General features: G+C 41.4%; 1 protein-coding gene across 3 annotated transcripts in view; it reads left to right on the forward strand.

Annotated features, from left to right (window-relative positions):
• The first annotated feature begins 3,619 nt into the window (after positions 1-3,619).
• Positions 3,620-18,788, forward strand: part of col22a1 (collagen, type XXII, alpha 1) — a 272,437-nt gene continuing 257,268 nt past the window's right edge. For all 3 annotated transcript variants that reach the window (XM_073048247.1, XM_073048265.1, XM_073048274.1), the window contains exons 1-2: positions 3,620-3,739; positions 17,469-17,592. In XM_073048247.1, coding sequence (XP_072904348.1) covers positions 17,520-17,592 — 73 coding nt within the window. In that variant the 5' untranslated portion in view covers positions 3,620-3,739; positions 17,469-17,519. The remainder of the gene's footprint in view (positions 3,740-17,468; positions 17,593-18,788) is intronic.

The raw sequence follows: 18,788 nt of genomic DNA on the forward strand, positions 1-18,788 counted from the left end.
GACTTGATCAGCAAATTTGAAAATGACACAAAATCAAGAGGTATTGTTGATAGTGAAAAAAGATTATCACAGATTGCGGAGTAATTTTGATCTGTTAGGAAACCAGGCCAAGAAGTGGCAAAAGAATTTCAATATAGTTAAGAGTGAGGAGAAGTTTTTGGAAGGTCAAAACAGTGTAGAATTTATACTGTGACTGGTAGGGCACTAGAGAATAGAGGGACTAGAAGTACAGGCTTCTTGGCCCAAAATGTCAACTCTTTTTTCCAGTCCTGATGAAAGGTCTCAGCCCGAAACGTCAATGGTTTACTCTTTTCCATAGATGTTGCCTGGCCTGCAGAGTCTTCCAGCATTTTGTATGTATTCCTTTGATTCCAGCATCTGCAGATTTTCCCTTGTTTGTCATTCAACTTCTACAATGTGGAGTGTCTTCCAGGGGTGTCCACCCTGAAAAAGTGTGAACTTCCTTTCGATGGGAGTTCAGTGAAACGTCCTCTCACTGATCCCTCTCTGTGATCACTTTGACCATGCGCTCACTCAGACCTGCTACCACTGTCACATGTCCACCCTGGGAACATGCCTTTGTCACCATCTTGTGTCATATGGCTTCCAGGTCAGTTTCCAAGCTTCGCGATTTGGACCCTCTGCGGACCCCAGGTACTCACATTCAATTGACTGCTTCTCCCACTACTTCTCCCACCGTGTTCTATGTGCCACAGTTTCTGCCATGAGGAGGTACCTGCAGACCCTATCCCAGTCACTTTCACAACTCCAGGATTCTCTCTCCGCCGCCTGCAATGGACCTATCTGATAATTTATCCTCTGTTGGATCCATACTTTCAATTGCCAGTTCTTTGCCTTTCTCACCTCCATCAAGGATTGGAAGATTGCCTATCTACAGACTACAGAACCTACCGTTTCCAACATCGGCAGCCATGGACGTCCCCAGACCGCGATCTCTGCTGTCAACCTCAACGGCTTTAACAATACTGAGCAGATTCAGAACCCAGACTCCACTACTATCAATATGGGTTCCAACGACCCCAACGGTCTTCTAAGTGCCAGTAATTTCCAACTCTGACTCCAGCCTGACCCTTGACTGACAGCGCCTCCAGGCCAGGTCATTACGCGCTGCTGTTGGAATCCCAGCCTCCCCTACCCCCACCACCACTCTGCAACCCTGTGTCTCTCAGGTCCCACGGCCAGATCTCAGGTCCTCAGAGACTCCATCTTCCTTGCACCCCCCTTTCCCTGAACACCCCAACCCTCCCCTCTCCTCAGATATTACCAACCCTCTTCCACCATCTGATTCCAGCTCTCTTCCATGCCGGGTCTTCACAATTACCTCTGAACCCCCCCCCCCCCCCTTTCTTTGAGGCAGAATATTGCATCCTCAGCAAGGGCCTGAGCTTTGTTCCCTTGCACCCACACCCCACTCCCACCACAATGATGAGCTCTTCTTCAGCCTCCTCTGCCTCCGTGCCTAATTCTTTGGCAAGGATTCCCCAGCTGGCACCAATGACCTTTTCTCCCATCTCCAACCCTCCTCCTCTTCCCAAACACATTGCTCTGGTCTCCTGCCTGCTCTGGATCTTTTCATGGTTAATTAACTGCTGACGAGACATCGACTTTACTACACCACTCTCCAATTCAAGGCTCACACTTTCCAAACAGGCTGCTTCTCCACTCTCTCCGCACTAATCCTAACCTCACCATCAAACCTGCAGGTGGGGGTAGGGGGCGGTGTTGCTGCAGGAGTCTGGCGGACCAGCATCTACCTTGCTGAGGCCCAGTGATAACTCTCAGACACCTGTATATAATTCTCCTTAAATTCCGCCATTTCCAATGGGATCCCACCACCAAACACATCTGTCCCTCTCCCCATTTTCTGCTTTCTGCAGGGATCGGTCCCTACGTGACTCCCTTGTCTATTCATCCCACCCTTCTGATTTGCACTAGCTTGCAAGTGGAGCAAGTTCCACCCTTGCCAATTCACCTTCTCCCTAACTACCATCAGGGCCCCAAACAGTCTTCCAGGTGAGGCAACACTTCACCTCTGAGTCTGTTGGGGTCATCTACTGTATTCAGTGTTTCTGGTGTGATCTCCTGTATATCGGTGAGATCTGATGTTGATTGGGAGACTGCTTCGCCTAGCACTTATGCTCTGTCTGCCAGAAAAAGCAGGATCTCCCAGTGGCAACCCCTTTTAAATCCACTTCCCATTCCCATTCCGACATGTCAGTCCTTGGCCTCTTCTACTGCTGTGATGAGGCCACACTCAGATTAAAGGAGCAGCACCTTATATTTCGTCTGGGTAGCCTCCAACCTGATGGCATGAACATTAATTTCTTGAGTTTCTGGTAATGCCACCCCTACCCCCTTCACCATTCCCCATTCCCTTTTCCCTCTCTCACCTTATCTCCCTATCTGCTTATCACCTCCTGCTGGGTCATCGATCTTGTGGATAGCCAGAGGCTTTTTTCCAGGGCTGAAATGGCTAACACTAGGGGGCATAGTTTTAAGATGCCTGGAAATGGGTATAGAGGGAATGTCAGGGCTAATTTTTTCACACAAAGAGTGGTGGGTGCGTGGGATGCACTGCTGGCAGTGGTGGTGGAAGCAGATACAATAGGGTCTTTTAAGAGTCTCTTAGATGGGTACATGGAGCTTAGAAAAATAGAGGGCTATGCACAAGGGAAATTCTAGGCAGTTTCTAGAGTAGGTTACATCAGTGGTCCCCAACCTCCGGGCCGTGGAGCACGCAGGGGTGCAGCGGTAGCCGGAACGCACCCAGCACATCTTTAAGAAAAAAGCTGAAATAAACAAGCTAATTAATTAGGTGCCGCCTGGCATGTAATTTTCGGTCCAGATCAGAGGTGATTGCCGATTTCACTTGCTCTGCACAATCGGCACTCGCCTCTGATCTGGGCTGACATTTACGTGCCGGGTGACACCTAATTAATCAGCTTGTTTATTTTGGCTTTTTTCTTAAAGATGTGCCGGGTGCGTTCCAGCTACCGCTGCACCGCTGCATGCTCCACGGCCCAGTATCAGTCTACAGCCCGGAGGTTGGGGACCACTGGGTTACATTGTCAGAACAATATTGTGGGCCAAAGGGCCTGTAATGTGCTATAAAGTTCTATGTTCCTGAAACCAAATCAGTTTTGTTGTAATTTTTAACCTGTAACACAAGGTGGCACATTTTCTCTGCATTGGCATTCGAAGGCAAGATTAGCGCTTGTAGAAATTGTCAGTTCTCAAATAAATTAACAGTTTCCAACCATTGCTGACATGTCATTAAAATGTTACTAAGCTTCGAAAGATGCAAGCAGTGAAATGAAGCAAGCTCATTAAGAAACTAAGGAGGGCAATTGCACTCTCTGTTCAATGGATTAGATATGGGATGGTTTCAGATACACATGGACCAAAATACTCTAAAGTTTACTATAATTGGATGGGCTGACAGTCTGGTTAGTCCATGCCCTGCTGCTGAAACTTAATACATTGACACTGCCCCTCTCTAGTAGGACTGAAAATGATCAAGAGATGAGGGGTTTAGTGAGGGAAGAAAATGAAACAGTGAAAAGGCAATATTCATTTTTCACAGATTGTTGCCTTTTATGTGCATAATTGAGTCTGCTTCTGTGTATGATCTTACAGCTTAGTGCAACCTGGTCTCTTGGAAAAGTTTGGCTGTTTGGATCGTGATGGAAGAAATGCAACTTCAACAAAATTAAATAGGGTACAGTAGTTTATTTATTTCCTTTTCATTTGTAATATTTTTCCTTGTTATCATTAAAACTTTATGTGGAGACTTCTTTCCAAGGGAAACTTTGCTACAGGTAAGAATCTGAAATGGAAGCAATTTTTTTTTTAAATTCTTGGTGTCAAAGAATGTTCTTTTAATGATATTTCCTTACAGGTTGGTGGTTTCTTTTTTTTAAATATCGAGTGCAACAAGTCTATTTTTTGCACAAGTATTTCAGTAACTGTCCAGTATTGTTTGTGTAACCATTTTTTTTAAATTAAGTATTTCTACTTTACATTCCCATGTGATATAGTGTTGCATTTCCGTGAGAATCGAGAATACTCAGTACAGTAAAAGTTCAGGAATTCTGTTTAGAATTAAGTACGAATTAAGCTTCTTCTTACTCAGTGACCTGTTAGCTTCTGTGAAGAGAATGTTGTCAGCATCAATTGAAAGCAGTATTTCATTCCTCGTGGCTGCAGCACCAAGTTTACTGTTAATCTCAAGGACACTTTGAGTCACTGTCTCCAGTAACTCGACAGATTGTAGAGTGCTATTTTAGCTGTATCTAACTGAAAGACCAATATGACTGTCAGAATATGTTGTAAGCTGTTTTTAGAATGATCTGGATCTATTTTTTTTGTAGGTTTAACACTTGCAAGTGCCTTTCTGAAGGCAGAGTTTCCTCTTTTGGGTGCCCAGTTGTCAGTGCAAGTCAAAGGCAGAACATACATAACCTTAGAAAGAATAGTCATTCCTCATTAAGATAACATTTCTGTTCACAAACGGCGGTTTCTATAGTAACCCGTCTTCTGCTTCAATTGTCTGCTAGGTCCTGTGTCAAAGGTCATGATATATCACTCAGGGCTTATCTCATGACTCAACAACGTGTTGGGTCTGATGTTGGAGATGGGTTTTTTTTCAAATTCAGGTAAATGTGAATGAAGCATGTTGAAGGATGTGTTCTTTTATGTTATATCAGAGTGGTCACGGTGCAGATTAGCTCCCGGGGTGTGGTTAAAATGCTGTTACAAAAGCCTGGATAGAGTTTGATGGTACAATGTAATAGGGAGGATTTCAAATCATTACAGCTCTCACAGGCAGTGAAGTGATAGCCAGATTTGTATTTCAGTGTGTAGCCTTCTTGTTAAAAAAGTTGTTAAATAGGGTGTTCTAATCTTTGTCACTCTGCCTTAAATGTTATTTTCATTACTTTTAAATTAACTTTCATATTCATTCTGAATCCAGCACATTCCATTACTTGGCATCCCAGAGTGACAGAATTGTACAGAAAAGAGTCTTTGGCCGAGTGCATACATGCCGATTTTTTTTCATCTGTCTCCCATTTGCCTTTACTGGATCGATATCCTTCTGTGGATAATAGATCCACACTTCATCCTAATCGTTTACTAATCTGCCTATTTAAGTGCCTGTCTAATTGTTTAGTGTAGTGATCATTCCGGGCTCATAAAATATAGAACAGTAAGGCACAGGATCAGTCCATTTTGTCCATGATGTGTGCTGTCACCATGATGACAAATTAAACTAAATATATCTGCCTGCACGGCCCATGGCAGGCCGTAGTGGGCTGCAGATCACTCCCCATGGGAGGTAATGTCGTGCCAGGGGTTGGGGGGGGGGGGGAATTGCTTCCCACAGGAGGCTGTGTTGGGCTGGAGGTCGATCTCTACGGGAGGCAGTATCGGGCCAGAAGTCACACCCTCTGGGAGGAAGTATTGGGTAGGAGATTGCTCCCTACAGGAGGCTGCGTCGGGTGGAGGTCGTATCGTGCCTTCTTGATGGATGAAGGCCTCACGGAAGGACAGGATTCAAGCTGTTACTCTCCTCAATGTTGACGGATGATGATTTTGAAATTCTGAGACATATGTGACTATTGGTGTGGCCTGTAGTTTATATTCCTCTCCTTCAATTTCTCTGTGTTTTCTTTCTTGTTGCCGATCAGCAGGTGGTTGAGATGTTACTCTGGTTGGGCGAGAGGGAGGTTGGGCATTTGATGTTGTTGCTGATGTCATTTTGTGTGGGAGAAGCTTGGAGGTTTGGAGTTTGATGGTTTTGCTGCCATGTCCAGGTGGGTGATCTGTTAGTTTCTGTGCGAGGGAGAGGTTGGGGTGTTTGGGTCATTTCTTTATCCTTTTTGTTTGAGAGGGGTCCTCAACAATTTCCATGGGTTTTCTGAATTTTATGGTTAACGGAAGACAAATCTCAGAGTTGTATCCTGCGTACATACTTTGATAATAAAAAGAACCTTTGCAAGAGATCCATATGATCAAAGTAAATTTATAATCAAAGTGCACACAGTATATGCTGACTATAGTCTACTTTATCATGTGCTTCTATATACCACCAAACCACATCCTTAACAATCAACCAGCATCTTCCCAACCACTGAGGTCAGACTAATTGGCCTATAATTTCCTTTCTTCTACATCTCTTTCTTTTTAAAGAGTGGAATGGCAATTGCAATTTTCCCTTCCTCCAGAACTATTCCAGAATCTAGTGATTTTTGAAAGATCTTTACTAATATCTGCACAATCTCTTCAGCCACAACTTTCAAAACCCTGGTGTGTATATCATCTGGTCCATGTGTCTTATCTACCTCCAGATCCTTCAGTTTCCCAAGAGCTTTCTCTCTAGTAATGGTAACTTCACACACTCCATGACCCCTTACACCATATTACTAGTGTCTTCTACAGTGAAGACTGATACAAAATACTTTTTGTCCACCATTCTTTGTCCCTCCCTCCAGCATTATTTTCCAGCAGTCTAATATCCATTCTTGTCACTCTTTTACACTTTATGTATCTAAAGAATCTTTGGTATCCTCTTTAATATTATTGGGTAGCTTCCCTTTGTATTCCATCTTTTCCTTCCTTATGACTTTTTTACTTGACTTCTGTTGGTTTTATAAGCTTCCCAAACTTCTAACTTCCCATTAATTTTTGCCCTATTATATGCCCTCTTTTTTTGTGGGCATTCACAGTAAAATAATAACGTACTCAAAGAAAAGCTGCACACAAAGACAGACCAACAACCCAACAACCATTGTGCAAACAACAATTTTGCAAATACAATAAAGAAAAATAAACAATATAATAATCGGAATACCCCAGTTTAAGACAATGTTTTATTTATGCAGCTATGCTGTCGGGTATTTTATTTTCCACAGATTTTCTCAAAGTACTGTAAAGGTTCTTTTAATTCCATTATACAATCAAGTATTTCATTTTTGCCACTTACAATAAAAGTTCAGTTGATTGATAAGTTAGGGTTGTTGAATTAGCCACTAGGATTTGCCTTGGGAAAATGCTAGAGACAGCATGAGCAAAAGAACAGGAAGCCATTTTGCAAGGAGAATGTGAGATTTAAGAAGGAGAAAGAAGGAAAATGGAAATGGACATTGAATTTAGCAGAGAAACATGCTGAAAAGCTCACAGAACCTATTTGGAAGGTCGAAGACCGTTGTAGGAGAATTCTCATGCTGACAATGATCTCTCAGAGAATGTAGAGTTAACTTTTAGTTAGTTAGCACATGACCTTGGGAAAAGTTTGATTTTTTTTCTCTTGGACCTTGTGTAAGTAATTTTTCCCTGGGATGGGTTATTTATGCAAAGCCGGTTCAGTACCATGATTAAACAAAGTGCAACAAACTGGATTGATTATGCAACAATGAGCACCAATGGTTACATGCATGATATGGACTATTATTCATATATATATATGATGGGCATTTTCATTATTTTGCTTTATATGGTATTATTGTGTTTGTTACAGCTTAAAATTTTTGTCAATACATTTTTGATCTATGTTTATACTGCTGTGAGTTAAATTATAGTTTCCTGGCACATGGTAAATCTGTGTGGGTGTGTCAGTGTTCATACAGTAACTGGCTTTGTTTTCCCTTAAAAAGAACATTCAGACTTTTATGTTTGTATGTACCTGAAATCACATTTACCCTAAATGTGTTCATTTAATTGAAATGACGTCTTTCATTGTTATTCCCATGCATTGTAGAGTTAATTTGCGGTTCGGTTGAGTTCACAGTAAAAGCTAACTCATTGCAAGCCAACAGAGAGAGGGATTAATTACATAATAGACAATAGGTTCAGAAGTAGACCATTTGGCCCTTCCAGCCTGCACCGCCATTTTGAGATCATGGCTGATCATCTACTATCAATACCCGGTTCCTGCCTTGTCCCCATATCCCTTGATTCCCCTATCCATAAGATACCTATCTAGCTCCTTCTTGAAAGCATCCAAAGAATTGGCCTCCACTGCCTCCCGAGGCAGTGCATTCCAGACCCCCACAAATCTCTGGGAGAAGAAGTTTTTCCTTAACTCTGTCCTAAATGACCTACCCCTTATTCTCAAACCATGCCCTCTGGTACTGGACTCTCCCAGCATCTGGAACATATTTCCTGCCTCTATCTTGTCCAATCCCTTAATAATCATATATGTTGCAATCAGATCCTCTCTCAATCTCCTTAATTCCAGCATGTACAAGCCCAGTCTCTCTAACCTCTCTGCGTAAGACAGTCCAGACATCCCAGGAATTAACCTCGTGAATCTACGCTGCACTTCCTCAACAGCCAGGATGACGTTCCTTAACCCTGGAGACCAAAACTGTACAGAATACTCCAGGTGTGGTCTCACCAGGGCTCTGTACAAATGCAAGAAGATTTCCTTGCTCTTGTACTCAATTCCCTTTGTAATAAAGGCCAACATTCCATTAGCCTTCTTCACTGCCTGCTGCACTTGCTCATTCACCTTCAGTGACTGATGAACAAGGACTCCTAGATCTCTTTGTATTTCTCCCTTACCCAACTCTACACAGTTCAGATAATAATCTGCCTTCCTGTTCTTACTCCCAAAGTGGATAACCTCACACTTATTCACATTAAACATCATCTGCCAAGTATCTGCCCACTCACCCAGCCTATCCAAGTCACCCTGAATTCTCCTAACATCCTCATCACATGTCACGCTGCCACCCAGCTTAGTATCATCAGCAAACTTGCTGATGTTATTCTCAATGCCATCATCTAAATCGTTGACATAAATTGTAAACAGCTGTGGTCCCAATACCGAGCCCTGTGGCACCCCACTCGTCACCACCTGCCATTCCGAGAAACACCCATTCACCGCTACCCTTTGCTTTCTATCTGCCAACCAGTTTTCTATCCATGTCAATGTCTTCCCCCCAATGCCATGAGCTTTGATTTTACCCACCGATCTCCTATGTGGGACCTTATCAAATGCCTTCTGAAAATCGAGGTACACTACATCCACTGGATCTCCCTTGTCTAACTTCCTGGTTACATCCTGGAAAAACTCCAATAGATCATTCAAGCATGATTTACCCTTGGTAAATCCATGCTGGCTCGGTCCAATCCTATAATAAACAAATAATAAACAAATAACTAATAAAGGAGAACATGAGTTGAAGAATCCGTGAAAGTGAGTTCACAGGTTGTGGAATCATTCCAGTGTTGGGATGAGTGAAGTTATCCTCTCTGATTCAGGAGCCTGATGGTAGAGGGGTAATAACTTCCTGAATTGTCATTAGTAGAGACAAAGGTGGTGATGAATCAACAGATAGAAGGGAAATTGAAAATCTGGCTGAGTGTTTGCATACCAGCCCATGATGCAACCTGTCAGTATTGTTTCTTCCAAGCATCTATGGAAGTTTGTCAAAGTTTTAGATGACATTCCAAAGCTTTGCAAACCTTTGAGTAAGGAGAGGCGCTGCCATGCTTTCTTTGTAATGGCACTTAACGCTGGATCCAGGACAGATCCTCTGAAATTATGACACTGAGGAAATTAAAGTTGCTGATCCTCTCCACTTGTGATTCCCCAATGAGGACTGGCTCATAGACCTCTGGTTTCCTCCTTGTGAAGCCAATAATCAGTTCATTGGTTTTGCTGACATTGAGTGAGAGGTTGTTGTCGTGGCATCTTTCAGCCAGATTTTCAATCTCCCTCCTATATGCTGATTCATCATCACCTTTGATTCGGCCTACAACAGTGGTGCCATCTGTAAACTTAAATATTGTATTGGACTTGTGCTTAGCCTCACAGTCATAAGGATAATGCGAGTAAAGCAGTGGGCTAAGCAAACTTATCCAGATGTACGAATTAAACGAGGAAGGTAAGCCACATCCATCACCTTGAAGTTGTGTTGCTAACAGTTTGGGGATGTTTAATCACATGACCTGTCACCTCAGAACAAAGAACATATACTCAAGTGGCCACTTTATTAGATACAGCATGCATCGGATTGACCTGCCTGGTGGTAGAAAGTCAAAGAGGAGGGTAAATGGATAGGTGAGATCCTTGATAGTACTAAGGGCCCTGCGTATACAACACACTTGATAAAAGTCCCTGCTGGATGGTAGGGAGGCCCCAATGATCCTCTCAGCCATTCTTGCAGTCCTTTGTGGGGACTTCCAGTCCGATGTTAGGCTGCTTCCATACCACGTGGAGATGCAACTTGACAAGAGCTGTCACATCCCCTAACCTGGAGGCAGCATCACAATCCCTCAAGTGGAGGGCAGAGGCTATTGCATCGTCAGTGGATCGATTCGAGCAATAAGCAAACTGGAAAGAGTGCAATGCAGCCAGCATAAAGGCTGTAATGAGCTCCATGACCAGCCACTCAAAGCATTTCATAATGGTTGATGTTACTGCCACCGGATGATAGTCATTTAGGCAGATTACTGTCGCCTTCTTTGGCACTGGTTGCCTCCTTAAAAACTGAGGGGCCAATGGCCTGTTCCAGAGAGAAGTTGAATATATCCATCAGAACCTTAGTTAGCTGGGCTGCTCAGACTTTCAGAACCCGACCTGGTATATTATCAGGCCCTGCAGCTTAGTGTGGGTTGACTCAGGCCAAGGGCTTCACAGCTTCAGTCAGATGGAGTGTCTGCTCCCCTGGGGGGGAGGGGTGCCTTCCTTGCCAGCACTTTGTTCTGCACATCAGACTGGGTGTAACAGACATTCAACCTGTCGGGGAGTGACGGATCCTGGTCACAGACATGTTGGGTAGACCTAGCGTCTGTAAACCTCTGAATTCCCTGCCACATGCACCTCGTGCCCCTGGTATCACAGAAGTGGTCGCATATTCTCTGAGAATGCTCCCATTTTGCCTTCTTGATAGAGTGGGAAACCACAGTTCTTACTTCCCAGAGAGCTGTCACATCCCCTAACCTAAAGGCAGCATCACGATTCCTCAACTATGCACGGACCTCTGCAGTAAACAATGGCTTCTGATTTGCCCTCACCCTGATGGTAACATCCTCGTTATATTTCTTTACGTAGCTGGTCACAGAATCTACATATTCCTTGATGTTGATGTGGCTGCCATAGGTAGCAGCCTCTCTGAACATTCTCCAGTTTGTGTTTTCAAAGCAGTCCTCCAGCGCTGAGTTTGCTCCCTCAGGCTAGGTTTTCACCACCTTTAGAACTGATTTGACCCATTTGATCTGCAGCCGGGTTAATATAAACCAGGTCTCACGTATTTTCACCTGTGGCATCAAAACCAACATGCTGGTGGAATTTAAACAAGACTTTTTAAAAATTTGCATGGTTAAGATCATCAGCAACAAAGAAGATAACATCAGGGAGCTTGGTTTGAAAGTCATTGATGGTGCCGCACCTGTATTAGAAGTTTGGGGTGGGGCGGAGGATATATACAGCTACCAGCACAACTGTGGTGAACTCCTTTGGTATATAAAATAGTCTTCACCTCACATAAATGAACTCAATCATCAGTAATGAGTTGGATGCCACTCGCTGTTCAAGGAATCATCATCGATGACTCCTTGAATATAGCCCAGCCCACCAACCCAAAGCACTACTCTAATGCCTTCTGCCACTACCTTGTTGCTCTTACCTTGCTCTATGAATCAGAATCAGGTTTAATATCACTAGCACTAGTCCTGAAATTTGTTAAATTTACTGCAGCAGTACAATGAAATACATGATAAATAGAGATAGAGAAAAATAAAACTGAATTACAATAAGTATGTGTACCTTATTAGGTTATATTTTAAAATCAGTAGTGCAAAAAAAAACAAATAAAAAAGTAGTGAGATAGTGTTCATGTGTTCAATGTCCATTCAGAAACTGGATGGCAGAAGGGAAGAAGCTGTTGCTGAATAGCCGAGTGTGGGCCTTCAGGCTTCTGTACCTCCTTCCCGACAGTAACAATGAAAAGAAGGCATGTTCTGGATGGTGGGGGTCCTTAATGAAGGATGCTGCCTTCCTAAGGCAGCGTTCCATTAAGATGAATGGGAATCTCTTCATCCCTGCAAATTTATGTGCCAAAATGCCTCTTATATTTCACTATAATATTTGCTTTCATCACTGCCCCTATCAGTGCATTTCCGTATTTACCACTTACTGAGTAAAAAAAACTTACCCTCAACATCGCCTTTAAACTTTTACCCTCTAACCTGAAAGCTATTTTCTCATGTATTTGACATTTCTGACTATCTCTTATGTAGCGTTCTTATAATTTTATAAACCTCTATCAGATCCACCCTCAGGTTCTGAAAGCAATCTAAGTTTGTCCAACTTCTCCTTCAAGCTAAGACTCTATAATCCAGACAGAATCCTAGTGAACCTCTTCTGCACCATCTCCAAAGCCTCCACATCCTTCCGTAATACGATGGCCAGAATTGCACACAATATTCCACATGTGGCCTAACCAAAGGATTATATATGGTAGCTGCACAATGACTTCCTGACTCTATGTACTCTGTGTCCCAACCGATGAAGGGAAGCATGCCTCAAGCCATCTTTACAACCCTCGCAACTTTTGTTGCCTTATTCAGGGAGATGTGAACTCCATCACCTTCTCCTATAGTGAGCTCAATGTAACAACTACTGCCTGTGAAAGAAAATTTACCTCTCTAATGCCTTTTTAAATACCTTCATCTCGCCTCAGACCTATGCCTTCTAGCCATACCATAGACCCATACTACATATATATATCCTGGTTTCCCTTGCTGCTTTAACATGTCAGGAGAAACAATGTTGGAGACCCAATGAATCTTTAGAGAGCATGTTCAGATATTATTGAACAGCACAGACAGCTTTCAAACTAAGAAAGTTTTGTTTATTCATTTATGGGATGTTGCTACCATGGCCAACACTTGCAATATTTTCCTGGATTAACATAGTGCTTCTCATGAAGGCACTCTTGCCATGTGGTTGGGTGGCGAACAATCCGGAATGTGAAGTCAATGATGAGAATGAGCAACAATACATTTCTAAGTCAGGATAGTGTGTGGCCTGGAGGAGATTTTCCAAGGAGTTATGTTATTTTGCACCGGATGGCATTTTCCTTTGAGGTAGTAATGATGGGAAGTGCTGTTGGTCCTGTTGAAGTACATTAGTTAAGTAATAGCAATGCAATTTATTATGGGAAATGTTGCAGTCGTGGTGCTTTGATGGTTGAAAGAATGAATGAATGAATTGAATTGACTTAATTTATTACCTACATCCTTCACATACATGAGGAATAAAAATCTTTACATTACGTCTCTGTCTAAATGCACAATGTACAATTTATAGTAATTTGTAATAAGTAGTATGTACAACAGGACAATCAATATAGCATAGAAATACAACTGTATCAGCATAAATTAAACATTCTGATGGCCTGCTGGAAGAAACCGTCCCGGAGCCTGTTGGTTCTGGCTTTTATGCTGCAGTACCATTTCATGTATGGTAGCAGCTGGAACAGTTTGTTATTAAGGTGACAAAGGTCCCCAACGATCCTATGGGCACTTTTTACGTACCTGTCTCTGTGAATGTCCTGAATAGTGGGAAGTTCACAACTACAGATGTGCTGGGCTGTCCGCACCACTCTCTGCAGTGCCCTGTGATTAGGGCAAGTACAGTTCCCATACCAGGAAGTGATGTAGCCAGTCAGGATCTCTGAATTGTGCCCCTGCAGAAAGTCATTAGGATTTGGGGACTTCTGCCAAAGTTCTTCAAGGTGAAAGATGTGCTGTGGTGCTTTTTTCACCAAATAGCCAATATGTACAGACCACATGAGATCTTCGCTGATGTCTATGCTGAGGAACTTAAAGCTGGTCACCCTCTCAACCCCAGATATATTGATGTCAATAGGGGTTAGCTTGTCTCCATTCCTCCTGTAGTCCACGACCAGCTCCTTTGTTTTTGCAACATTGAGGGAGAGGTTGTTTTCTTGACGTCACTGTGTCAGGGTGATGACTTATTCTCTGTAGACTGCTTACTACTAATGTAATAAGTAATGAAAGAAATTATTGTCTCATATTTCATATATTTCTTCATGATGTAGAAGGAGGTTATTTGGGCCATCAAGTGTTCACTGGATTTGATAACAATCCCATCAATCCCAGTCCTCCACTTATTTCTCTAGTGGTGCAATCTCTTAAACTGAGTAAGACATTCTCTTAAGGAGTTGTCTATTGGTAAGTCCTAGGGTGGTTGTAGAGCCCAATCTGGGATGTTCAGTTGGATCCTTTAATGGAGGACACCTGTGCACCACTTAGTTTAATGTGGGGAGTCTGATGCATGGCAGCTATCACACGGTTCTTGACAAGTCAGGGTTAGGGTCAAGTGGCATGGTACGCAAGACAGCTGGAGTCCCAGGTTCTCTATAATTTATTCTCTCATACATGCCCATCAATGTGCCCCTTTCCCTAATTCCACAGCCACTTCCTTGAACTAGGGGCAATTTACTGCGACAAATTAACCTACCAACACATTGTTCCTGGGATATTGGGGAAAATTACATCATCTAGGAGAAATCACATAGTCATACAAACTCCACACAGGCAGAACAGGAGGTCAAGTTTGTACCTAGGTTAATCATGTGGTCATCTTATCCAGAGGAATAGAATTCAAGGTTTTCAAAATAATGCTCCAACTGCACAAAACCTTAGTGTAATGTATTTGGTTCCAGATACATCTTGGAAAGTTATGCAGAAGATATTCTATACTAAATGCAGTTGGCAGAGCCACTGGCTGACTGAAGAAAAGAGAATTTGAAGAACAAAAACTCAAAACCAATGCTCTAATGATGGTTACTGGGCAGCAGTGATTCCTGCCCTCATATATTCTTCTATGATTTGGACTTTAGAGAAATATCACCAGGGTCTTTTCTCTGTGGAGAGATGGAGGATGAGGGGTGGCTTGATAGAAGTGTATAAGATGATAAGATGACTGGAAGAAAGCATAGGGGAGATGAACAAGTTGTTCTTTTTTTTTTAAAGACAGTGAGTGCTAACTGTGTGAAATGCACTGCCAGGGATGGAGTTAGAGGCTAATACATTAGTGACATTTAAGAGAATTAGATAGGCACAGTGAAGAAAGAAGAATGAAGTATTATGGACTGTGTAGGAGGAATGGTTGATCTTAGAGTAGGTTAAAAGATTGGCACAACAACATGAGCTGTGCTGTATGGTTCTGGTGTCAGTAAAATGCTCTTCACTAGAAGGGTAAGAGAACCAATATCAGTGCCCTCTCCCAGGACAATATCCCAACATTGAATTCTAAATTTCACTCAGTCAGCTCTGTTGGGTGGGTGATGCTGCTCCTTTCTGTAACTCATAAAACAATCTATTCTGAGTTCTGGAAGAGAACACAGGGAAGATAAAGGAAAAGGTTCAGTGATATGTCCAAATGCTTTGAAAAACTCCAACATCTCCCTGGCTCATGACTGCTCAAAGTGAAAAGGACCATGGAATGAAAAGTCCATGATCATATAAAAGACCAGCACAAACAGAAGGAGTACATTCCCTCAGAAAATACCCACTTTCATTCTATTAAACAGTTCTAGCAAACTGGGCCATGAAGTTTTAGTGAGATAATGTTGTCTTTCTGAAGGATCTTAGATAGAGATGCAAGTGTTGGTTGATCTTTTTCTTCAAGCTTCCAGATCCCTCTCTATATTGTAACATCTTATTAAAGAAATCTTTCTACAGCACACTAGTAATAATCAGAGACCCTGTTTTCTATTTTAGTTGTTGAGGGGATCCATTGTCTACATTATCTTGGAAACCACATTAACCATTTGAGTCTTTGAGCATTACCATGTTTGTTTAATCATAAAAAGTTATTTGATATAGAAGTAATGAAATGACAATGGCTGAAGAAAAGATCTAACAAATCTAAGCAATCAATTTATCATCTGGGCAAGCCCATATACTTATAGTTTGATTATTAGGAGAGAAATCAGTTAAGATTTTTACACAGATTAATTTACAATTTTGTACCTGAATACCCTCTCACTTTTGGATCAGAAGGTTGTACATTCAGACCTTACTCAGAAGATGAAGGTATCTCTCCAGCTGAATTGCATTGCAGTATTCATGAAAACTTCCATGTTTAGGATGAAGTTTAAACCAAATTTCTGCCTGTTCTTTCAGCTGGAATTAAAAGATCCAATAGCATCATTAAAAAGATAAATAGACTTGTTTTTTTTTCTTCTATTTTAAATGTAATTAGCATTTCAATTAATTTCCATGAAAAGGGATATTTTTAATGTATAATTTCAGGATTTTCATCTATTAGCCGAAGTATCTTTATCATCACAAACATTTGAACAGAGTGGAAAGGCCATGGTAGCTTAATCCATATGGGGGGCCTGGGGTGGAATGTTCTAAGGCCTACTGGCTGCATGCAAACTGTTTGGCCGCATAGTTCCAGGAAATCAGTTGCCATGACACCATGATGGTTAATGTGGCTACAGCGATCTTGTCTGAGGATCAAATCATTTCAAAGAGAATGTTCAGCATTTAGCCTTTCTTTGGCATTGTTAGATAATGATTCTTCATTTGTACCTTCTTCAGGCCTTCATTACCTTGCAGTATCTCACATTTTGTTATTTAATCTCCCTTCTCATTCACTCATTAAAATTGTTCCTTCTCTCCTCTACCTTCTCTGCATTTCAAAGCCTGTTCCTCCAACTATTTACAGACGTGATGAAAAGTTATTGGTCTAAAATGTAAACACTGATTCTAGCTCTGTGAGAGATGCTTGACCTGCTAAGTATATAAAGCATTTTTTAAAATGATTACACATTCCAGTATTAACTTTGAGCTGTTTACCAGTTTAGTTAAATGGATGGAAGTGTTTATCGCTGCATGTGTGATCACTGTCCCAAATTGTATGATTTGGTCTTGTTGAGAAAAAAAATTCTGTGTTTCTCTTCTTCCAGGGAATAGGCACCATGGTAGCATAATGGTTATTACTGTTAAGGGCATTGCAGTTTAGAGTTTGATTCCAGCGTCATCTGTCTGTAGGTCCTCCCTAGGGAATGCGTGAGTTTTCTCTGGTTGCTTCATTTTCTTGCCACAGCCCAAAGGTGTACTGGTTGGCAGGTTAATTGATCGTTGTAAATTGTCCCATGATTCAGCTAGGATTGCTGGGCTGTGTCATTTGAAGGGCTGGAAGAACCTATTTCATGCTGTATCTTAATAAATAACTAAAAGATATAGATTAATCCTTCAGCAAATTGATGCAAAATGAAAAATATAGTTAGAATGGTAATTTTTAAGCTTTGTAGTATTCCAAGCATCAAAATGTTTAACTGTGTTTTACAGAAGAATAGGAACTTGTAGACATCTGGCTGGTCTTTTGCTTGTTTATTTAATAGCAATCCAGAACCAATGCATGACTTAACAATTAATCTTCTTTTATTTTATCACAGGTTAAATGTCCTAATATTTCTTACTAAGAAGAAGAGATTGTGCTTTGAGCTATGTCTCGAGCTTTATATTTCATCATAGTTCTGTCGTTATGGTTTGGAGAGGAGACAATTGCAGAACGAGCAGGTATGGTGCCAGTTATATTACTAAAAGTGGTCAGATATGATTAAAATCATTTTAATTCCAAGTAGCCTTTGGCTCATTTGTCCATGGAGGCGTAGAAATTACAAAATGGAGCAACTTCATCCTGTTTAAAACTTAGTGTGGTTTCTTTGTTCATTTCCTCATTGTTTTGCTCTGCATTTTAAATACTAATTGAATTCAATTTTTAACTAATATTCTGTCCCAACAAATGATGGTGATTATAAAAATGCCTATATCTAAAGTTTTCCATGTTTCCACATTGCCCTCCTTATTATCAGCACAAATATAGGCTCATTTGGTATAGTCATATTCTCCCCTTTTACTGCCCTATCTGTTGTGCAAGTTAGTTTCACTGACCTCCTCACTGTTCCTTTTATCCCAACTATAAAGTCTACAGCCATGGTAGATCTTTAGTGAGGGACTTCGAATGATCATGCATTGCATTGCACTGTCCTGTCACAAAATATGGGTGCCCAGATATTGTGAATAAACATAGAGCAATTCTTATGTAGCTTACTGCAGCCTTCATTATCCAATGCCATACTTAGAATACCTCTGCCTCCACAATTCTGTCAGGAAATGCTTCAGTACGGTAACTATCACTGCATAAAATCCTTTTCCCTTATGCTAAAATTGGTTTGTTTGCCGGTTAACATAAACTATAATCTTTAGGTTTCGAATGGAAATATTTTCTCTTTGTCTGCACATGTCATTATTTGGAACAGCTCATTCAAATCTCCTCTTCCAATTTTAGCTATTCTAAGGACAGCTGTCACAACTTTTCCAATCATTCCTTGCAATGTTGTTCCCTCATTCAGAGAATCACTTCAGCAAATCTTTTCCAGACCTTATCCATATGATGACTAGAATTGATTGCAAGTTACTGGTGAGGTCAAGTTGTCATTTTATAAAATTCCACCAAAACTTGATTTGTGTTTGACCTCTATGAAGCCTAAGATTCACACTTGGTTATCAATAAATATTTATGCACACAAACACCCAGGTATCTGTCTATTCCTGCATATCCTTTAGAATTGAACCATCTTATCACCTTGCCCGAGACACTTTCTGCTGATTTAAAAAGATTTTTTTCATACTACTTGAAGAAAAGCAAGGGAATTCGTCAACTAATGTAATAACTATTATTTAAAGATTAGCTTTATTTGTCACATTTGCAT

The sequence above is a fragment of the Hemitrygon akajei genome, chromosome 1, assembly GCF_048418815.1.
Source record: "Hemitrygon akajei chromosome 1, sHemAka1.3, whole genome shotgun sequence".
In the NCBI taxonomy this organism is placed as follows: Eukaryota; Metazoa; Chordata; class Chondrichthyes; order Myliobatiformes; family Dasyatidae; genus Hemitrygon; species Hemitrygon akajei.